Raw genomic sequence first — 24,250 nt, 5'->3', positions numbered from 1 at the left:
TATCCTCATTTCCTAGCTTAAAAAATGCATCAGAACCCTATTACGCCAATGCCAGTCCAAAAGCTTGCTGTCTTCTCCCTGCAGACTATCAATTCTCACCTGGAAATTGCCTCCAATGAACAGTGTCAATTTCACCTAGCAGTTAAGAGGCCTTCGGTTAGGTAAGATTTCAAGATAACATTGTCATTTTAAAGTGCTAAGACTTTAAAAACATTAAATAGAGATATTACGAAACTTACTACGTGAACTTTAACTAAAATAACGTAAGATAGAAGTTCCATTCTGCCAACCAATCTTCAGAAATAAATCTGGACCTCTTTTGAAAAGGCTTACAATTAAACAATACTCAGTAAATCACAAACTTTGATCTAAGAATGCAAAATTTTCTAAATTCACAGAAATATCAGCTTCATCATCTGTGAACTCCTTCAGCACATAGGAAGGCAAGCCACAGAACAACTTGGGAAGCTACCCTGAGAAAAAGGAGCACATGCAGCTATTCTGCAGTATGCTAGCTACAAATGAGCAGGGCATTCATAAAGGGGTAAAATGTTATTGCTACTCAAGAACTGTTACTGAAATTAAGCACATGGTTGCTATACTCTTTACAGTTTGAGGGTGTAAGGGGAAAGGAAGTGGCAAATCCTGCAGTTACTGCGTACATATCATCGCTTGCCTGGCCACTGCAGTGCCACAGAAACAACAGAAAAAGAAAATCTCATCATTTGAGACAGGTTGTGTCTAACTACAGAATTGCTTCTTTTAATCAAAACTGTACCAAGAAATGCTTGGGGAAGTAGGACAAAAAAAAAAAAAAAAAAAAGCCTAACAGATTATGCTGTCAATTTTAGATATGATAAAGTATTTCAGAGACAAAACATTCTTCTACACAACTGAACAGATGGAATTTCTTACTTTTTGTTAACAGGACCAATACTTAAAACATAATTCAAGTTCAACTGAAAGCTACTCCCTTCTAAAAAGCAGGTGTACCATCCCTAAAACAATGAATTGAGGCTGCAAAGATTAAACCAACATTATTGTTACATTATACATTTATGAAAACTGAATGCAGAAAGAATAGGCATTAATGCAGTGTGTTAACATGAGGGAAAAAAAAACCCAGACCGTGTTCCATATTTTGGGGAGGAAAAAAAACCCCACAAAACTGCAGGGTAAGGCTCTCCTAAATCTCAAATGCCTATACATTTCTGTTCTCTGCCTCTGCTTCTGAATTGTTTTATTGCTTCCAACAGCAGTTACAAATGGATTGAACTCTAAATACAGATAACTGTCCAGCATTTAAGCTCCCACTAAGGAATTATTCTTTTAAACTTTTCAGGCTCTCTAAACCCATTTTTCTCTAACTACATTCTTTACGAGGAAAATCTGATTTGAAAAAAACGTCCCCTCTCACCTCATTTCCAATTTATACTTGTCTGGCCTTTCATGGCACTTCCTCTACACAGTCTGTCAACGATACTGCTTTCAAAAAAACTCTGCCATACCTTTTCTTGCTGTAGTTACATCTTGTCCCTTACACTACTTCATTGGCTCCAGCTTTTCCTGTTGTGTCAGCATTTTGAACAGCAAGATGAGCTAGAAAGCTCCAGTGCACTACAGGACTTGCAGCAATTATTCTAACAGCTGCTTTCAAAAATATGTAAATAATGATCTTGCTATACTTACAAGGCATTAGCTGTCCTTGATCCTCTCTTTCTGTATTTCACAAGAGACACTGCAATCTTTGCAACCCACTCTTCAGAAAAATACTTGTAGTACAGGATGCCATGGCATAATACCAATCTTTCACTGATTGTTTCTGACACAAATTACTGCTAAGCACCCTCCATAGCTGTTTTGAGTTTACTATCAGGATTCACCCATCTCATGCACAAAACCATATTCTTCTGAGAATTTCAAGACTTGCCTCCCTCTGCCTTAAGATCTCTCTGACACCTCCAAATAGAAGCCTGATCTTTATATTACAATCAGCATGTCTAAAACAGATCTCACTATTCTTCCTTTCTGCACAATCATGATGAAGAATGTCACTACTCTTTTCTTTCTGGTATTGTTTTAGAATTGGACCTCTCATCTCTATACTCAGGATTTCTCTCCAACATACAGGTTCTTTATGCATAAGATTTTTCAATAAAACTTTGCTGATTTTTTTGCTGATTTCAATAAAACTTTGCTGCCAGATATGTCATCCAGGCTCAATTACTACAACATCATTTTCTCTTGACTTGGCATATGCATCCTACCCTACTCATGAATTTATCATACTTCTGCAAAGATTGCTTTTCTAGCCAAAAACTGTGAGTGCTTCAATTCTGTCTCTAGACCCTCCACAGGATCTCTATTTTTCACTTTGGCTACAAGCTACTTCGTTTTCAAACTCCTCTGCAAACTGTCGTTTTCTCCTCTTTCTGTAGCCTGAGGCAGCTGAACTCCTACCACATATGGGTCTATATGAATCAACCTAAATTTATTTTCTGCTTCCTTGGCTAGTCAGGAGAACTCCATGAATATCCACAAACTAATTTCAAAATTTTCCTTTACCTTCTATTTTGACATGAAGTATAAAACAAAAAAATTCAGCTAGTCAGGCTGCAGGTGGGTTCCATTTTTGCTAATGAGGATGACCACTACTCTCCATAGTTACCTAGAGTACCTTTTCTTATGCACCAACTTTAAGCACCCTGGATAAAGACTATCCCTCTGTCTCAATGACCAAGCAGGTACTCAGAGATGCAAGACAATGGTTTATAGCTCATAAGCATAATACACTTACCAATAAAGAAAAACTAATACCTATAAACAAGTTTAAACTACATGAGTGGGAGAAACAGTGCTGCAATATTCAGGAAGACAATATAAAAATACAGAGATGGCTCTTGTTTTTTGCCTAGTACAGCAAAATTTGAAATAGTTGTAGTTGTACAGCAGGGTGTTCTCCTACTATAGCGTCAATCATTTGAAATAACTGTATATAAACAGACACATTTCACCACACAGCAACCAAACTGCATTTTTCTCCCAATGTAATTCTTCTGTATTCTTCCAGTTTCAGAAAGCAACGCTTCTTTTTAAGATTTGCTTGGCAGAATATAGGAGAAAGAAAACTGGTCTCTACAGATAATGAAGCTGCATTAAGTAGGAAATTAAGCATTTGCGATTTCCTAACTTCTTCTGAAAACACTTTAAGGGAGAAAAGGTAACAGTTAAGGGGGCTGCTAGAAAACAATGACCATGAATCATCACTCCTATTGCATTACAATCAGTAATGTCAGTGTAAGAGTAAAGATGCCTATAATCCACTCAGCAGCCTATATAAGTCCACACCTTATCAATATGCAGAACACGTGACCTGGCAGCTGTAATTTTAGCATTAAGTAACGGCTAACAATATTTTATCCAGACTGTTTAATACATCTATTCTGCCTAGCCAGCCAGGAAGCCAGCCACTGAAGCCATACCTGGTCTCAGGACATGCTTGCCAACAGAAGAAAAACAAACAAAAACATTTTAAAGAAAAGTAGTAAATTTATTTCCTTCCCACACCCATCTATAAAGAGAGCCTGCACTTGCACATTACACATCCAAATAGAAAAAAGCATCACATCGAATTAGCCTTTGTTTTCCACTGCGGAAGTATCACAGATTATCAATTTTTTCTTTTCTAGCTCTCACAATTTATTTACAGTTGATTCCTCAATTACATTTAGATAGTTATATTCCTTCTTCATGTTATGCCATACCTTCCTACTACTGAAAGTTTTCCTTCATGAACTCTGCACCCAGGGTAAATACATCTACAGGGATCCAAGAACACTTAAAGAGAAGAACACAATCCCTTTCAGCTCAAAACAGGCCAGAGTCTGCAAGCTGATGTATTTTGATGACCAGCTCTTTTGTCTTGATTACCAGAGGTAATGTAGCATTGTACCAGCATTTCTATTACATCCCTTCTTAAAAAGTAGCAACCAAGCTGTAAAAATTTGCCACAGGCCAGATTACTGAATGCATTCAACTTCCATGGTAAGTAAAAGTATATGGATGTTGGTAAGCAGTCTAAAACAATCAGTTAATGTATCAACTGCTTCCTATTCCAAACTTCTAAGTGAGGACAATTCAAATCAACTTTTCCAAGCATTTTGAGCCAAAAAAAGCATTCAACAACAGTTTTTCCATCAGAAGAGATTCATAAATTCTAGCAAGGAATAACCAATGCAAATCCTTGACAATCAGTTTTGATCTTTATCCACCATCTGATTAATTCTTATCTCAGAGGATGGCAAGGTGAGAAATTCAGGGAAACATGCCTTCCTGCTTCCTCATGATAAAGTCTGTGATTCATTGCAGAAAGATTTTCACAGCAGCCGACCTCCTGGACAAAAACTTAAGATCATCCTTTAGATGTTGACATCCACCACAACAGTATTTTAGACATCTTCATCTTCCCTTGAGTGTACACTGTGGGTGTTTGCGCCTTCTCTGTCCCTCCCACAGAGTTACACTGGTTGTGGTGAGTCTGTCCCATGGCAAACTAACAATATTTATAGCTATGCAACTATGTGATAAAACTCAAGCAGAGGGTTTTTTTGTCATAAGATAGTAATTTGTATTAAAAGACCTGATACCTTAGGTACATTAATAATTCATAAATGCATCGCTACAAGATATTTTGATGATTACTATTCATGCAAAAATTACTGTACATAAGCTTTCTACAAGCTTAGAGATATACAGAGTCACAATTCATAAAAACTAAACAACCAGCCACTGCACAGCTGACATTCAGGAGGGAGGTCAGGATGCATACTGGTTGAAGTTCTCTTTCTTTTGTAGGTGTGACTGTAACTGGCTCTAACATGCTTGGGTGACCCATGTTTGTTCCTTACTTGAACTGTCTGCTCACCAGCTGCCTCAGCATTATTAAAGCAAAGCAAATATAGAACAACTAGTTTGTGACTATGTGACCTACCCAACTAGCAGATTTCTTGCTGGTTTTCTGGTACATTAAGACTATTCTGGGTAGGCTGTTGTGGTTAGGCATCTGTCCTGGTTTCAGCTGAGATGGGGTTAATTACTCTCTTAGGAGCTAGTGTGGTGCTGTGTTTTGGCTTTGGTGTGAGACTTTTCAGTTCCTCAGGCCTGTTAGTGAAAAGGCTGGAGGGGCACAAGGAACAGGGAGGGGACACAGCCAGGTCGGCTGACCCCAACTAGCCAAAGGGGTATCCCATACCATGGGGCGTCACGCCTGGTATATATACCAGGGGGGAGGGGGGGCTGGCCGGGGTGGGCAGGTTGTTGCCTGGGGACTGGCCTGGCCGGGCATCGGTCAGTGGGTGGTAAGCAGCTGCACCGTGTGTTCCTTTCTTCCTTTCCCTCTGGATTTTATTATTTCCCTCCCCCTTTTCATTATAATTGTTATTGCCATCATTGTTGTTATTGTTCTTTCATTTTTATTTTATTTCAATTATTAAATTGTTCTTATCTCAACCCTCGAGTTTTACATTCCTTTCCAACTCTCCTCTCCATCCTCTGGGTAAGGGGGAGTAAGGGGGAGTGAGCAAGCAGCTGTGTGGTACTTAATTACCAGCCGAGGTTAAACCACAACAGCATTCAAAGTCTCTAACCCTGATTTGGAATAGTCACCTTCCTGTTACTGAGCGTAAGATGTGAACAGTCAAAGGACATGGAAAAGACTAGGTCAGTTACGGACTGTACTGAACTGCTTTGTTCCACATTGGAACAGAGAAACCAGATAAAATTAATTACTCCTCTTTGAGAGCCTGCCTATATTCCTGTTTCAGAGGACAAGAGTGACAGAGTTAATCACACTCAGGAATACTGTGGCTCTTGCAAAAGTCTAAAAATAAATACAACCTCCACAGAAACTGGGCCTTTGTACCTCCTTCGCCCTCTCAGAGGAAAGTCCTGGCCTGAAATCGACAAGAAGCTCCTCAGAAGCATTACCTTTACCATCCTATGTGATCTGCACAGACCATACCTTCAGCTGGATCAAAGGTCTCCAAGTCAAATATTAGTAACCATTCCACTGACAGAAACTTTTTATAAAACCTGTTTAAACCCTCAATTTGGCAATCTTCTCTTCTGTGACAGGCTTATATGGCTTCTTACAGGACTGGAAAGATGTTTAGTATAGCTGCCAAAAACCTGTGATCATAACAACGAACCACACTAAACTTATTTCAGCAAACAGTACCACTTCTTCCTCACATAAATGACCCATGTTTTGCTCTAACACAAAACAAAGATCAGAATCTCACAGGCAATCCTATAAAGGCGCTGAAGATTAAGCTACGTGAGGACTGATGTGTTCCACTGGCAAGTCTCTTACATTCTCCACCCAGAGTAACCAACCTCCCACACCACTTTTACCTCAAAGGTTCCACCTTCCTCCCTTGTCCCAGCTTCATAGCTCATGGGACCACTTTTTCTACATTTGCTCAACTTTTTCTACAGTGTTGAATTAAAACAAGACCTCTCAGCAACAGCAAACTTATGTAAATCAATTGAGTCAACCTCATTTCACCTTCAAGTTCACAAGAGATTGTAGCTCCAGTTTTCTGGACTTTATCCCATACTATTACATATCTGGGTGAGACCCAAAACCAGGAGGTGCCCATTTTCCAGCTTTGGCTCAGAAACTGCTTACACAGCAGGTCTTTTTGATCCGAGATGACAGAAATGTCACAAAACCAGCTGATTCCATGAACTACCTGTAATTTGTCCACTTAATTATTTCAAGAACAACCTAGGAAATTTTGGTGCATCACACTGAGGCAATGCCACGATTTGCTTACAGATGTGTATTCTAGGTTCTCAAATCAGGAATGAACTAAGCAAGATTTTTTGTGTGTGTGTGACAAAATATCCATATAACAATATCAAGTATAATAGCATGACAAATGTCTCTATTTCATCTGAAGAAACTCTTACAAAGATACGAAACTGTTACACTGAGTAAAAAAAAAAATAAATTATCCCAGACAGGTAAGATAATAACCACAACTTATTTCTAAAACTATCCCCTTGATTATTTCATATGCTAACAGTGGTTAAGTTCTAAATGCTATTAGCACCATCCATGTGCCTCCTGAGTTGCAAAGCTTGTGACATTTTTAATTCCTACAGCACTGACCACTGCCTGCAGAAGTCTGGCAGAATCCAGCCTTTCTTTGACCTCTCCTCATCAGAAGCAAATTTCATATTGATTGTAGTTCCCCTTGATGGTGCCTCCAGGTTATCTCGATGGGCCAGTCAAATTGGTCCTTCACTTCAAGAAGGGTGAAATGACAACATGTTGCATTTCATATGCACATAGCCATAAACAAGGGACACCTAGAAATTAAGATCTTACCTCCTTACTTCACCGTCTCCATTCCCTCAAACTGTCACAATAATTTTTTTATTGTTCCCTTCTGTGCAACTCCTGTACCCAGAGGCAGAGCATGAAACTGATTCTTCCCTCTCCTCAGAGGAAAGTAGTTCTTATCTCTGCAAATCTGACCTTAACACTATCAAGCCTCTTATGACAGAAACTTTATTTGGTATTTTAACGATCTACAAAGAACACAAAAAACTTATTGTACAAAGCAGAAGTCAAACCTAATGCCTAACCACCTTTTCTATTCTTCAGGAGAAACTGAAAAGGTTACAGTGGCCCACAGGGTAGCATGCCAGCCTTCCTCAGCTCCTTTTATTTAACCTCTCTTTTACTACAGTTTCCCATCTGCACTCTTTTGTTCAGCATTTTATCTTCCTATTCTGTCCTCTTTTTAAAAATAATAACGTAGCCCCACCGTTTTTATTCAATTGCTTTAATCTTCTTTCTAGTCTTATTTTACAGCATGGAATTTCTAAATAAAAAGATATACTAATCTTGTTAACCCAAATTCACACAAATCATGAGCCAAAATTAATTACACAGACATACTAGAAGAATGTTTCCTGTACCAGCTACCAGACACACTTCCAGTCGCTTCTATGTTAAATCTGTCCTTTAGTTTGCCAATACAATTTCAAACCCTAAAGCTTTATACAGAGTAGGTAATTTGTTGTCCTTATACATATTAGTGATGGATTTTTTTTTCCTTTGGATCCAGAATAAAAGTTGAATTCTCGTTATATTTCAAGATAATAAAACTAAAAGTAAGAGAATGCAGCCATAAAGCAGGTATGATGATATGCCAACAATCCTGATAGATACAATGATCATGTTTGCAACATACTCATAGCTCTAGTGATCATATTCTAAAGACAAAATATGGGCAAGATGACTGACAGTTTCACAGGAAAGCAAGAAAGCTCTGTTTTTGGGAGAGCCCATCCTCCTCCTGCCACTGTGAACCCAGAGCAGGTTCATCTGTAAGTTATTTCTTTTTAATATACAGGTAGGAAAACAAAGTGTAAGCAACTCCATCAAGACAGCACATGTACCCCATACTTACTTTAACTCTTAGAAAAGATAGGCCTAATGAAACATATTTGTAACAACCACTAAAAGGGCTGTTATTCTGAACCCTGAAGGTGGCAGCTCCTTAAATCAGCACAATTAACGAAATCAGTTAAGAATATTTCATCTATTGAAAACACGTATCTGTCCAGTACTAATCTGTTTCTTTCTCTCTACACTGTAAAGGAAAGCTATGAACACAAAGGAAGGTTTTTTATCTGGTGTTTGCTTGAGTTTTTGGTTTGGGGTTTATTTTTACTATCTGATTTTTTGGCCATCAAACAGACCTCAACTAAACCCAACCCACCCAAACCACCACCCCACCACACACCTCTACTGAAAGAGTCAAAACAGGTTCTCAAAGCAAACTCACAAAAAGTAACAAATGTACAGTATATAAAACTTTATACTAGAAGGCAAAATTCAACAAGTTCAGCATCTCAGATGAATATTAATGTACATACTGAAGATCACATCTGGCCATAGGAACAGATAACATACAAGTTACTGCCTGCCCATATGACTACTTATTGCCATTCCTGGTTTCCAAGTCAGTAAAATTAACATACCATGCCTGTTGCCAGTTCACTTCTGGCAGCTGAAGGAAAAACATATCACTACACCCAAACACTGTTTTTCAAATATTAATGTTTTTATAATCTGCAGTGAGCTCTTCACAGTGTAATTGCTTTGCTGCATAATGTATCACCCAGACTGAAAAGCAATTTTGTCATTCCAGGATTACCATCCCAGAAGCTAGCAGCCTGCAATGCAAGTTTTATTTCTGTACAAACACACATACACACAATTATTTTAGAGCTAGATTTCTCTGTTATATAGTCTCATCGGAAAGAAATATTCATCGAGTCCCTAGTACCCACCGTTTCTGAAACAACATTGCCGCCGTCTGGACAAAGCTGCTACTGACAGATCGCTGTTCTGTCATGTCTCCACATAAGAGTACGAATCAATAAAAACTCCCTATGCGGAAAAAAACCTCCACTTTCTCAACACACTTTTTTTCCACATCCAAAATAATTAAGTCTTTTAAAATCTGTGTTTGCATTCATTAATCAAAATAATAATTCTATGCTTCTTTAGTATGTTAACATTAGACATGTAAAACTAAAAGTTTATTAGCTTTCCACTAACACCTGAAAAAATGCTTGCAAAACTTTTTTCTTCAGTCATTTCTGCACAATTACCTGCGACACCTGACAATCAGTTCATGAATGCTTCATACAATCAGAAACAGTTTCTGCCTCTTCCTCAGATTTCATTCCTCTTAGTAAGAAATTCAGAGTCAAAAGAAAACCATAGCTCTAACCTCAGAAGACACACTTCGGAGAGATGATGTCGTTCCTCCCACCCTATCCTGTTCTTTAAAAAGTATTACAGGAATGTTTCAGTCTAGCTTTCAATATAAAAACTTATTTGACAGCAAATTTTGTAGAAAAGTAAAAGTTATACTTCCAAGGCACAGGAAGGCAACAGGCCATTATCTAAAACAGAAAGCAAGTAGCTACAAAAACAATCAGAAGACTCCTTTAATCTCTAAAGAACCATAATTTTTTTCTGTCATTAAAAAAAGCAGTTATTCTTGTTTCAGTAAGATGTAGGACACTCTATGTATTTCCTGCAGTTGAACACTTAACTATTCCTTCCTCAGACAAATTCTGTCTTATTTGCACATTTCTGGCTTCTTCAGAGGAGAGTTCACAAGACAGAGGCCTTCTACACAAACCTGAGTGGGCATTTCACATGAGCAAGTGATTTCCCACAGAAAGTCACTGCTTGCACTCAATTGTTAGCCACAAAATTTACAACTGAAACTTGGTAATACCACTTTTGTTTCAGACAGTATTTATAAGAGTATTGAGAAACATTTTGCTTGCCAGCTTCCTTCTTAAATCTCCTGTCATCACAGGCTCAGGCCACATATGCCCCCCAATGCAGTTTATGCAACATATAAAAACCTATGTAATACATAATGCTTTGGGCTTTTTCCAGCTGCTCCTGGTAGGCTGAGCCCCAAGTCAAGTTAAACCTGAGTCTGCTGTTTCTGCAACAAAACCTTAAAACTGAAGCCACTCTTCTAGCACTGACACATGTCTTTTAAAGAAACAACTCTCTTGTTGCTGATCTACTGTTCTTATAAAATCCTTCCATGTACTGGAATTTCAGAGTGCTCATTTTAACTCATACTCACTAAACCAGATGAGACTACAAATGAAGATATTGGAAAAGTTTAAATACAAGCTGCTTATTAATCAGCCTTTAGACAATATGAAAAATATGTACCAAGTCTTACATATTTAATGCCTCCTATCTTCCTGATTTTTTAAAATAAATTGGTTATTATAGGATTTATAAGTTATTTCCTATGGAAAATGGCAATCGGCCATTTCCTTTAAGATATATTTGGTTGTAATAAATGCTGTGTGAAAAATGTGGTTTGTAATTTAAAAAAAATGAACATTTTAAGTATCACTCCATGTTCTGCAGCAAGAACAATTCATCATATAGAAAAGCTATGGTAATGCCCTGACAGTATGTTATACAATAAGAAAACTAAATGCATTACATTGATAAATCCAGTCTTTTTATTCCCATCTTCTATCACTTCCAGTTTCAGGACTGGCAACTGAAGAGTCATCTCAGAATTAATGAGTTATGCCAGATGTTCCTCTTACAACAAGCATGGTGGTGGTGTACTATTAAATCACTGTCAACACTTTAAGGTAATCTTGTAAAAAAATAGTACTTGTAGAATGTCATTAAATACAGATGTCATCTTTTCTTCCAAATAAGCCTAGCTCACATAGTGCTGAAGATTTGACTTAACTTTGAAGAGACAGTTTCCTCACACTTGAAAGTAAGAGTCCCTGATAAATGTTAAACAACATACCTTGAGTCCCACTGTGTCTGAAGTACCATATTTTCAGAAAATTAACTAGCATAATTCTGAATTCTTCTGTATTCCTGTTGGCAGAACCGTTCCTTTTTCAGGGTCCTTTGCCTCTGTATTGACACTCAAATTTTCCTTAACTCCTTTTCTAATTTCTAGCAATTACTCTCTTCATTGAATCTATTAACTTCTCATTTTTACTGTCTAGGGCCTTTGAATGCTCACTTTCACTCTTTCAAGACACAACCAGGCTCAAACAACTCAGTATTACATCTTCCTTCTCTTCCTCTCCAAAGAGCCAGTCCTTCCTGTATTCACCCAGGAGAATCATGATACCCCTGCAAGCTCACATCTTTTTCCCATTACTCATTAGACCTTTCTAAAATAAGGCAAAAACCTGTTAAAATCAGCACCTTTGCATGTCACTGACAGCTGATACCAGTGCTTATTTCTCCATGATTCCCTGCATCACAATGAAATACATACAGATTGCTAGCTCTTCTAATAATCTAAATATTCAGAGACAGTCAAAATCAGGAATGTAAGTTAATTTTCCTGTGACTACAAACAGGTAAAGGTGGTCTCACGGTACAGTAGCTACATCTCAAGTTTGACCTTGACATTCCAGCATTTAGGATATTTGTGACACTATGTCTGCAGTAGTGACCTGATTCAAAGCAATAGTAAATCTCATGCTGCTTCTATTTACCGCATGCTGATTTGGATCTCTAAGTAGTATATGTGTGCATGAATTGCTTTTTTTAAGAAGAAATCCTCACTTATAAAACATTTCAAAAACTAACAGGATAGTAGGTGCCAAGGCTATTTGAAAGCCATACCTGTAGTATTTACCTAATGCTTTTTTACCTTTTTGAGATCTTCAAACTACACATATGCAGGTGTTTAGTCCTCGGAAACAGACTAAATTTAATCTGAAGTAAACTCTCAGAATCACACGTGATGGAGGTGTGAGGAAGCTGAATGTTAACCACTTGGATCCACTGATCTGCTCCTACTATTTCTGACTAATGTAGACACACCACCAAGGGTCCAAGAGTGCCCTGGACTCTAGACTGAGTGTAGAAGAGTGCAAGTCACGACTGTGAAAGAAACTAAACATGAATTCTTTGCATCATAGGCTCCATGTATTTCTATCCTAAACGCCTGTCAAGCCCAAGTTGTTAGCCAGCTACTGATTGAAGTACAAGGGCTAAATACTACCTATGTCATCTGTCCTCACCTCTAGCCGAAGGTGGGATCTCCCTGCTGGTCTGAAACAAAGCCTAGCCTGGTCCTGATAGACCTCCCATATCTAAGACATGAAAGAGGAAGCAGCAGCTGTCTGTTCTGCACTGTCTTTCTGCAAGAGCTGATTTGCTTACATATAGTACAAAGGGATAAAGCACACTGGGCCTGGCACTGTGCTGAGAGCTACACAGTCCTCCCCAAGTCTGGAGGACAGCAAAGCATGGTACAGACACAGACTACAGTGACCTTGCAGTGGAACCTGTACACAACAGCTGAGCGTCTCTACAAGGCTTCTTCTACAACTCATTTTTCCTCCGTCTCTATATGGCTAGGTCACAGGGTTTGATTTGAACTACATATGCTCCAGATTTTCCTGATGTACAACCAATAAAGCTCTCCAACACTTAAAAAGAGAACACTGCTTCTTCCACACTTAAAATTTCTAATTTCTTTAAAAACTGACCTTCAATACTTTTCTGCATGTGTACATTTTATTTTCTATAGACTTAAGATTTCCCCCCCATCTCATATCCTTAAACTTCTTTGTAAATGTGTTGTATACAAGTGTGACCAGCACAGTATGCTCTTCAAAACTGTAAGGTGCGAGCAAGTTAGTTACCACCACCCAAGGTAGTGGGTGTAACACCTGCAACCACATCACTAGCACCAGAATGAACTGACTAACCCTCAGCCACAAGGCAGCATGAACCTGAGGGAGGACTGGTATACTTTCCTGCTCCGGAATAAGAACAAATCTAGTATCTTTTCGCTGCTGACACCACAAGGATATTCATCCACAGAAGTAAAAGTACAAATTATAGTGGAAATGAGTCACCAGTGGGTGAGGAAACTTAACAGATATAGAACCTCCTACATTCAAGTAACCCAAAGTAGCAAAAGACTGCCACATGAGGCTGGCTAAGTTCAGGTAAGAACGCATCTTCAAATAACAACAATAAATACTCATGAAAAAGTTGAAATTTATGACAGTACTAATACAATACATGCTGTACTACAGAACACCTGTCAGTTGTGTAGATCCATGTTCTCAGAACCCACTAACCACTACATTATATATGTTCTTTGTTTAGAAATATGCATGGCTTGATCCCAGCTGATCCCCCAGCTAAAACTGTGTGACAGCTGACCTGCTCACAGCTGCTGTCATTTTCGTCCTGCACAGTCTGACCTGCAAATGTAATAAAAATACTTTGTTGTTCTTTATCCAAATCGCAATAAAAACTTTGAGCAGTTCTGAACTTCGACAGACAGTTGGTGGGTTCCTCTGGATACTCCCCTCCAGCTGTCAGGGAAACATTTCTGACTATTCCAAGACCAGTTTCCAACCTGCTATGCATCCATGTAGCAAATTCACAATCCACAATTTAAATTTTGCACACAAAAAGGTCTAAAAACACTTAAGTACTGTCCACCCAGGAAACAATTTTGATACAAACCTATCTTGTCAAATCAACTATTTCACGTAAGTTTTGACTCAGTATCTTGTGAATATACTTATGAGTTATTACTTGTTCCTCTATTTCTTCAGCATTCGTGCCAGTTAACCTGACTCATGGAAGGTTTTTGCCTTTTGAGGTCACTAAAAACTCATGATTTGGCCAGGTTAATTTATTGCTATACTTCCGAGCATTCATCCACATTAGGGTAATTTGTACTTGTGCCTTTAACAGTTGGAGGAGGTAGAGGTACAAATTGTTCTACATACCTCTTCTTTTTAGACATTCAAAGAATATCTCCTGTCTGTTTTCTGAATTCATTGAAGTCTCTTTTCCTGAAACTGTTTTCATTCTACCTACTTCCCTCTGTAACGATTGTTACATTCCACATCACATGGTCAAGTGTGTCTGACTGAGTCCGATCAATTAATGTAACACAGGACAAATCAACAGAATAAAAAGCAAAGTTTGAACCCTTCCATGAAAAAGCTTCACTATCACTTCCTTCTTTGTCCTGCTTACTTCTTTCAGAGTTCTTTCAATCCGCTGATGCTGAGAGTTAGTGTTTTTTTGATCATCTAAAGCCACAACTAGTGCACAGTGTCAAACATACATCAGTGAATTAAAGACAAAACAGATTTTTCAGAAGTAGTATTTCCACACAGAATTCTAGTAGTAACGTTTTCCATAGGCACTCTCCAGTTACATTGAAAAAATGACAATAAGAGAGAATACACCGGCTAGGAATGAACACATTTAAGATGTGGCATTACCTTTAAGTATCTCAAATTTCAGTTCGTAAAGCTAAATTGTAATAACCCTTCCCTTACTTTCACTCCAAAGACAGAAGAGAAGCATGGGAAGAGTGAACAGATTAGCCCTTTGCCAGGTATTTTTTTCTTACTCTGTTTTTTTCTTATTCCGTTTTTTAGTATTTCTTTAAAACATGTAATTTTTCCCAGATAATATGCATTTGACTGGGTCAGATGAGAAGAATTGGAAAGATTAATAGCAAACTACTACAAGGCAGAGGAAAACTGAGGTAAATAAGTGTAGAGGACTGAAGGCAGTGGGTTGATTAACATTGACAATATGCAGCTGTGGCCTTGCCTAGGAGGCAGTGGGTTGATTCACATGGATGAAGTGCAGCTGTAGCTCTCCTGCTAAGCGATTAAATAGCACTGAGGATGGTGGGATATGGGGTTGGATGGTGGAGGAGCCTCTGGAGGAAGGTGAAACAGCATGGACAGTAGAATCTGATTGATGGTAAAGCCTTGTTGCAGCCTACTAGTTTGTGCTGCAACAACTGGTGCCCCATGTGAGGCTGATTTGGACTCTGACTACAACAACTGGTACCCAATGTAGTTGAGGCAATTGGGAAAACCTGCAACCCATAACAGACACTGAGAGATGAGCTGTTAACAACTAATTGATATGGGTGTATTGCAATATTTGTTGTCCATCTTAACTTAATTGCGACTTTTGGTGCCCAGTGTAGATGGGGACTAATTGGTATGGGTGCAGAAGAAGAAAATCCTATGTTAACAAAGCTTATAGATATATTTGAAAAAAGAAGCGTGAAGTGTAACAAGAAGGCAATAAGAACTTTGCTAGGATGATGCAAAGTAAATGATGTGCTAGTTACGCTGAAAAATGTCTCCAGTGTTCAGACATGGCAAAATGCTGGAAAATTACTTTTTGAGGCTGCCTTGAGGGGGGATAAAATTGCAACAACATCGCTAACAACCTGGAGATTAGTCTTAGACTAACTAGAACAATTAAAAGTGGACAGGGAGACAAAAAAGACAGTATTTGCAATGCTTATGGATATATTGGGAAAAAGAGGTGTAAAACATGATAAAACGACATTAAGAATTCTGCTAGTGTGGTGTAAAATGTATGATTTGCCAGCTATGGTGAAAAAGATTTTCAGTGTTCAGCCATAGCAAAGCGTCGGAAAGGTACTTTTTGAGGCTGCCTCAAGGGCAGACAAAATTGCTACAGCCTCATTAACAACATGGAGATTGATCATAGATTCGCTAGAAAGAGGGTACAAAATTGCTACAGTGTCATTGACAACATGGAGATTGGTCTTAGATTTACTAGAACAATCCAAAGTGGACAGGGAGACAAAGGCTGCAGTTGAAATAGCCACATCCCTGGTTGCAGAGATGATGCCCACCCAGTAAGGTACCTTCGGCACCATCAGATTCTCTGCCGTCGCCTGATTCAGGCAGTCGGGGCCAGCAGGAGGAGCAGAGCGGTGCCGGTCAAGCAGGCAGGAGGTTCCCTTTGAGGTGGCAGGGAGATCATTGTCCCATTGCCTAACTGTGATCCAGAGCCACCTGTGAATAGGTTTATCAGAGATCTCGGGTCATGTTCAACAACCAGCACAAATTACAGCATAGGGAACAGATCCTGCCAAATTCTGGAAAAAGATACAGGAGCAAGCACTTGCGGAAGGGGATATCAATGCTGCAGCCGCCATGAGGGGCAGGGTGTTAGCCTGCCCAGTGCTTTGAAGGGAGGGTAATGCTCCCCCTGTGGGAACCTTTCAACGGGGGAGTGATAAAATAGTTAAGATCAACCTGTATACAGTATGGAATAGGCTCACCCTACGCTCAATCATTGTTATGTAGTCTTATCAATCAGAGCCTACTGCTTATGATTGCCATACGATTGCGCAAATTATATTGACCCCTATGCAAATGTTAATGTTTGAGTCAAATTGGAGGCGCTTGGCAAATGAGCAATCATTGATGAATTTAGAATACCCCCAGGATGACCCACATTTTGGGGCAAGGATTCCACCATTGATGGGGGAGGCTCCAGTTAACTTTCCTCAGTTACAAGCTCGCTTACACCCTTTAGCCCTGCAGCGGGGAAAAGAGTTAGCTCTCCAAGCTTTATTGCGGGTCCCAGATCATGGCACTCCACAACAGTCATGGACCACAATAAAACAAGGTCCACGTGAGGGATATGTGTCATTACTGGAAAGGCTGAGAGATGCCTTGGATAAGCAAATACAGAACGGGGCAGCTAAGGAAGCATTGTTAGTTCAGTTAGCTAAGGACAATGCGAATGAGGATTGTAGAAAGGTGATTGCAGGCATGGCGAACCGTAATCCCGCTTTAGTAGAATTAACAGACGTATGTGGGAAGGTAGGAACCGCTGCCTTCCAAACAGAGTGTCTGGCAAAGACCTTTGTTGATGCAGTCAGGGTCATCCACCGTTGTCACAGATGGGCAAGAAGGTCACCTAAAGGAGGACTGTCCAAAGAGATCGAGACCGGGAAGGGCTGATGGCTCTGGTTTGGCATGCCGTCGATGTAACAAACCAGGGCATTTTGCAAAATACTGTAGATCTCAATTTAACACTCAGTAACTTGCAGGTGGCAACAGAAAGCAGGGAAACAGGGAGGAACCACGTGATGATACAAATGAATCCTCCTCAACAATTCCAGGCTTATGCAGCCAACTCACAACCTGAACTTCAGGGAGCACCGGACTGGATGTTACCACAGCAGCTGCCATCCCAACAGAGGATGATGAAGTACATAAGGTCCCAGTGAATGCTGTGCGACCCATCGGCAATAAAATGCGTGTGCTGTTGCTTGGACATTCTAGTGTAACGTTACAAGGTTTGTCTTACCAGGAGTCATTGATGCTGATTATGTGGGTCAGATTCAAGCAATGGTGTGGACCCCCATGCCCCCTCCCCGTGTCAGTTCCTGAAGGTAGCCAGATTGCACAATTAATTCCTTTCCGGGAGCAAGTTAAATTATGCCCATGACAAAGTCCGGGGCAAAAAAGTGTTTGGTTTGACAGGAACATCATAAATTTTCTGGACTTAGAGCAAACAAAATGTTCGACCAAATCTAACCTGTAAAATCACCTTTGCCAAGGGACTCCTTCTGCAATACAGGTGACCAGAATGATTGACACGGGAGCAGATGTGACTATTGTATCTGTGCACATCTGGCCTCGCTCTTGGCCTGTCTGCTCAGCAGATTCCATACTGGCGGGAGTGGGTGGTGTGACACAGAGCGTCCAGAGCCGGTTTATGGTGCAAGTTTGAAACCCTGAGGGTCAGACAGCAACAATCAGTCACTTCGTGCTTGATGTCCCTCTGAGTTTGTGGGGATGAGACTTTTTGGGACAATGGGGAGTTAACATTGGTACCCAGGTGGGTTTTTAACAGGGGCCACTGTGATGGAGGGTGTATGAAGACCTACTCTGCCTTTGACTTGGAAGACAGATACCCCTGTTTGGGTGGAACAGTGGCCCCTTCCTGAGGAGAAATGTGTAGCTGTCCAACAATTAGTTGAAGAACAATTAGCACAAGGACACCTAGACAACTTTCCCATAGTCCTTGGAATACCCCTGTGTTTGTGATAAAAAAGAAATCAGGCAAATGGCATTTGTTACAAGATTTAAGAAAAGTAAATGATGTAAAGGAGGGAAGGGGAGCCCTGCAATCGGGTATACCTTCCTCAATGATGATCCTGCGAAACTGGGACATTTTGGTAATTGATTTAAAAGATTGTTTTTTCAGTATTCCTTTACATGAAGCTGATAAATGTAAATTTGCTTTTCAATACCTAGCAGAAACAATATGACTCCTTGTAACCAATGCCAATGGACAGTGTTGCCGCAGGGTATGAAGAACGGTCCTACTATATGTCAACAGTATGTAGCAAAGGCGTTATCACCTACACAGGAACAATTTCCACAAGTGTATTGCTATCATTATATGGATTATGTTATGTACCGGCTGCAAATACGGCTAAACTTCAACAAGTGTATCCAGTTTTGCAGCAGTCGTTGGCCACACCTTTGGGCTATGTATAGCACCAGAAAAGATTCAACAACAAGCCCTGTGGAAATACTTGCGAGATAAAGTGCTAGATCAAACACTTGAGCCACAGTCTATCCAGCCCTGAGTAAATGTCAGAACCCTAAATGATTTGCAAAAAATTATTAGGGACCACAAATTGGGTAAGGCCATACTGGGGCCTTACAACAGAACAACTGAAACCACTCTTTGATCTGTTGAAGGGTGACACTGATTTAACGTCTCCCCAATCACTAACAAAAGAAGCCACCTTAGCCCTAGAGAGGGTGGCCAATGGTCTGCAACAAAAAAGGGTACACCGTGTAGACTTAAGAAACTCCACTAAGTTTATATCTTGTCATTGCTAACTATCATCCCATGGGATTGTTGGGCCAATGGAATGAGTGCTGGCAGGATCCACTACATGTCTTAGAATGGTTATTTTTAACTGTACAACCACAAAGACAGTGAGCACTCAAAACCGAACTAGTATCAAAAATTACCACTAAAGGACATATGTGGTGCCTTCAGGTTATGGACCAACATCCCAGTTACCTGATAATTGCCATTGAACACAATTATGTAAGCTGGTGTTCGGCAAACAGTTTACAGTTTCAATTAGCTCTGGAAGGATTTAAGGGACAAATATCCTTATCTTTGCAGTCATAAATTGTTACAAACTTATTCAGACATACAAATACTTCAAGAGCTGCTGGCAGCAAATAGCCCAGTGCAAGGCCCTACAGTCTTTACGGATGGTTCTGGGAAATCAGGAGAGGCAGTAGTCACTTGGTATGGTGGGATTCAATGGCAAGAATAGATACACTTAAAGTGATTACCTCAATTGGTTGAACTTAGTGCTGTCATTGTTACCTTTAAAAAATTTTCTGGATGTGCTGTAAACATTGTTACAGACTTGCTTATGTTGTGGATGTTGCATGACACATTGACTGTGCACTGCTTAAGGAGGTAAATTCAGAACAACGATTTTCTTAATTAAAAACATTATGGGTAATAGTGGGCTAACGTACACATAGATATTACATTTTGCACATCTGCAGTCACACTGGATTGTAAGGATTCGTCTGTGAAGGAAACGCCCATGCTGATGCTCTTGCAGCTCCCGCTTGGACTCCTCCAGTGCTGGATCTGATACAACAGGCCCTCATGTCTCATCAATTTTTTCATCAAAGGGCTCAAGCACTGGTCTGTCAATTTGAAATATCTTTTGTGGATGCAAAATCCATCATCGCTGCTTGTCAGTGATTGGGTCCTGGACTGACATTTCCACGAGGGGTCAATCCACACAGATACCAGTCCTTGGATTTCTGGCAAACTGACGTCACAGATGTGCCTTCTTTTGGTCTTTTACAGTATGTTCATGTCTCTGTTGATACCTTCTCAAAAGTTGTGTGGGCATCGGCCCATACTGGGGAGAAGGCTCTGGATGCCATTTCACATCTTTGACAGGCTTGGGCTGCTCTGAGGGTTCCAAAGAGTCTCAAGACAGACAACGGGCCAGCATATTTACCTGCACGCATGGCCAGTTCCTTGCCTCTTGGGGGGTGGAACATGTTACTGGCATCCCACACTCCCCAAGCCACTGTGGAACATGTTCATCATACTTTAAAGCTACTACTTGAAAAACAAGAAGCAGGAATGGGTTCTGAGACTTTGCATGCTTGTCTATGAAAAGCTGGGTATACATTGAATTATTTGACTGTGCCGATGGGGAAATGGTGTCCTGTGATTATCTCACGTTTCTTGTCTTTGCAGGGAGGAGATCCTCCTATCCAAGCAAAGGTCTTAACGCGAGACCTACAAACAGGAAAATGGACAGGCCTGTGGGACTTAATTACCTGGGGAAGAGGGTATGCTTGTGTCTCCACAGATGCAGGGCCATGGTGGCTTCCCGCTAGGTGTGTTAAGCCTGTTTTAGATCCTAGAATTGACAAGAGGACATCGCATACCAGCTGTTCCACAGAAACCTTGAGAGGGGAGTCAGAACATCTGGGTGACCCTGATACAGAGCCTGAATTGGATGCAGCTTTGTGCCTTCTTAACTCAACCTGAACAGCCTTCCCACATATCCTGCCAAGGACCCTACAGTGGATGACAGACATGGCCTTTTTGGTTAAAAACAAAAAGGGGGAATTGTAGAGGACTGAAGGCAGTGGGTTGATTAGCATTGATAATATGCAGCTGTGGCCTTGCCTCGAGATTGACATGGACAATGTGCAGATAGCTTGTTCCCACTAAGTAGTTAAATAGCGCTGAGGATTGTGGGACAGGTGGTTGGACAGGGGAGCAGTAGTGTGGTCTGGCCTCTGGAGGAAGGAGAAACAGCATGGACAGTAGAATCTGATCGATGGCAAAAGCCTTGTTGCAGCCTACTAGTTTGTTTGTGCTGCAACAAATACGGTTATTAAGTTTTAGAGACTGTAAAAGTTCTACCTCTTCACTTCAAGACATCTTGTATAATCTTATGCTACCTTACAGCTCATCCTCTTCATTCCCACTTCTGTGCCAGTTCTAGCTTGCAATGTATTCATCAAGTCATTTTATTCCACTGTTCTATCAAAGTTTTTCACAGGAAGGTCAAATAAATGACAGTGAAAAGTTAGCAGCAGTGTGAAAGAAAATAAGAGGGAAGAAAAGATCTCTTGTTTTGATGGCAGTAAAACTTTGCACCAGTGCAAACCAGTAGTGCAGAATTTTCAACATATCAAGACAAAGAAAGTAAGACAAGTGGAAGGATGGGAGAGGGAAATCCAATAACACAGGAGTATTGATAATTCAGTAGACCAGCTTCGTGTTATCTGTATCACTAAGACTTACTGTGCAAAAGCCTTAAGATTTACAGAAGTGCTGTTCTTACTGACTCCAGCCAGAGTTGCAGCTGCAGAGCATTTAAGAGACAGCCCTCCCTGTTCAAAGCAAAATCAGCCTAACTTCACCTCTGAAGTGTTACACTCAGTTCACCTACAGTTCATCCAAAGAACAACTGGGAAACATAAAGGCTACCACAACGTTGTCTGAGATACAACTATTTCAATTCATTACTAACTTTAAAAGCCTCTTATACTATGCTCCTGATGAGTTGAATGGCTGTCCCACCTCCTCTGCCCTCATACTGGCACTACTACTACTGTGTAATTAAGTTCTGAATACAGAGATCTGCCTTAAAGTTCATCAGATGACCTTCACTGTGAAAGGCTTGCCAGCATAAATTCAAATATTGAGAAAGGCTATCCGTATTTCTGATAAAACAAGTCATTTTTACTGGTAAATAAGGACTGACACTGCAGTAATCACACACAATAAATTCTACTACAGTTTTCACTACTTTGTGCATGTTAAAAGACAAACCTTTTCGTACATCCTTCAAAGTCACCATGAACCCCAACAATGAGAAGCCCAAAAGCTGAAAGCAAGATGCAGAAAGCCTGTCCACCATCATATTAACCTAGAGGAAAAAAACACTGCTGAAAAAAGGGTGTTCACATCTTCCCAGACACTTGTTTGAGCAGAACTGCTTTAAGTCATGACCAGCTGTTCATGAAGTTGCCCAGAAACATGAACTGATCTGAAGGCAAAATAACTCCAGAAGACATTACATATTTCTGAAGGGAAGGTGTGCATCCCTTTCCTTCCTTCCTTTTAGGAAAGGATCTCACTTAAATGACTGCAGTCTCAGACTTTCTGCTTCTCTTTGTACATTCAAGAATATAAATCAGAAAGTCTCCACAGCTTGGGGATGCTCCAGTTTAAGCAGTCATAAAAGACATGTGAATTACAGCAAACTGATATAGAAGCTTGTGCAGGGAGAGGTAACAGGACTGTAAAATATTGTAGCATGTGCTCTTAAGACACCTTCAGGGAAGTTGCCTTCAGTAAATTATACATAGCTGTGCAGCATATGCATAGCATCTGTAGATAATGATCCGAAGACATGCTGTAATAGCACCCAGGCTCCTGGAAGGCAGACAGAAACCTAGAAAACTATTTCTCCTTGGAAGTGTAGTGTGCATACGTACAGCAATTCATTTAAAAACATATGCAGAAGTGCTCTGAATTATCAAGAAGAGTCAATTTGTTTACTGCTGCCTGTCTGCCTGCCTACCTACCTACTGCAGGGTGCTAGTCACTCTAAATTCTTTCGATGACTGGCTTTAGGATTTTTTCTTGCATTAGAGCATCAGCCTAACGAGAAACGGAAAGTGTTTTTCGAAGCGAGCCGCAGAGAACGCCCCCCACACACACACCCCCCTCGGGTCCCTCAGCACCGGCACCCTTTTCACTCACCTAACGTCGCTCGTTTCTTGCATCTGGGCGGCAGCAACCAAACCGCCCCGCTGACTATCGGACAGCGGCAACACGGTCACCGGCCATGCAGCACCGCGCTCCGCTGGGGCCCGGGGCCCGCAGCCCCCGCCGGCGGCTCGCCGCGGCCCGCGCCGGCAGGCGGCCCCAACCTCCCCCCGGGTTTAGTACTGCGCACTCACCTGCGCGGGTCTCGTGTTTGGGCACCCGGTAGTACTTGTTGCCGAACTGATCGGTGCCCACCAGCTCCTTGGCAGGCCCGAAGAGCCGCAGTCGCAGAGCGCGCAGCACCTGCACGGCCCGGCTCATCCCGGCAGGCCGCGGGGCTCCCGCCGGCCAAGGTCGCCGCGACCAACGGGCCCCGCACCGGCAGCGGCTCGAGCCCCGCCCCTGCGTGCTACGTCACAGCCGCGCGCCCTGCCCGATGCCCTGCCCGCAACTGGCCTGCATCGGCGCATCGGCGCCGTTTTGCCCGCCCGCCCTGTCCCCGCCCATCGGCGGCAGGCAGAAAAGCAACGCCGCTCGCGATTGGCGGGAATCTGCCTGCCCCTAGCCAATCCTGGCCGCTCCTGGGCCAAGGTGGTGGCATGGCCGTGAGCAGCCTGCCTGTCGTGCAATGCTGGGGTTGCTCTTAGCGCGTCAGGCCGGGATTGACGATCCAGTGCGGCTGCGCCGGACCACATCCACCTGGAGGTAGCGGGGGCCGGGACCGGAGCCGGGTCGCGCTGTGTGGGGAGGCCCCGGAGCAGCCGCCTTAGGCTGGCGGGGCAGAAGCCCCTCGCTTCGCCCTGCCGGGAGCCGTTGTCTGGCCCTAGGTGGGCCGCTCTGAGGCGGGACCTGGGACCGCTACCGCTGTGGCCGGGGGAGCGGAGCCTTGCCCTGCCGCCGCCCCGCCGTCTGCTCCGAGCCCGTGGAGCTGGAGCGGTGGAGCCGGTAGCCTCCGGCCCGGGCTCTCCGGTAGGAGCTCCCGGGTGCCTGCCGTGCCTCCTTTGG

The 24,250-nt window shown here is 41.6% G+C and overlaps 2 protein-coding genes across 5 annotated transcripts in view; one reads left to right on the top strand and one right to left on the bottom strand.

Moving 5' to 3' along the window:
- NDUFAF2 (NADH:ubiquinone oxidoreductase complex assembly factor 2) overlaps window positions 1–23,701 on the bottom strand; it is a 68,828-nt gene extending 45,127 nt beyond the window's left edge. Inside the window, exons 1-2 of one of the 2 annotated variants that reach the window (XM_080370978.1) lie at window positions 23,440–23,577; window positions 22,304–22,400 (exon numbers count right to left, since the gene is read on the bottom strand). In XM_080370978.1, coding sequence (XP_080227104.1) covers window positions 22,304–22,394 — 91 coding nt within the window. In that variant the 5' untranslated portion in view covers window positions 22,395–22,400; window positions 23,440–23,577. Of the gene's footprint in view, window positions 1–22,303; window positions 22,401–23,439 lie in introns of both variants that reach the window. The other variant, XM_080370977.1, reaches the window with a different exon arrangement.
- Window positions 23,702–23,751: 50 nt separating this feature from the next.
- The window catches only part of ERCC8 (ERCC excision repair 8, CSA ubiquitin ligase complex subunit), a 40,367-nt gene continuing 39,868 nt past the window's right edge, over window positions 23,752–24,250 (top strand). For all 3 annotated transcript variants that reach the window (XM_080370962.1, XM_080370964.1, XM_080370963.1), the window contains exon 1: window positions 23,752–23,950. In XM_080370962.1, coding sequence (XP_080227088.1) covers window positions 23,874–23,950 — 77 coding nt within the window. In that variant the 5' untranslated portion in view covers window positions 23,752–23,873. The remainder of the gene's footprint in view (window positions 23,951–24,250) is intronic.

Source organism: Falco punctatus (assembly GCF_963210335.1).
Source record: "Falco punctatus genome assembly, chromosome: Z".
Taxonomy (NCBI): domain Eukaryota; kingdom Metazoa; phylum Chordata; class Aves; order Falconiformes; family Falconidae; genus Falco; species Falco punctatus.
This window is presented reverse-complemented; position numbering and strand designations above follow the sequence as displayed.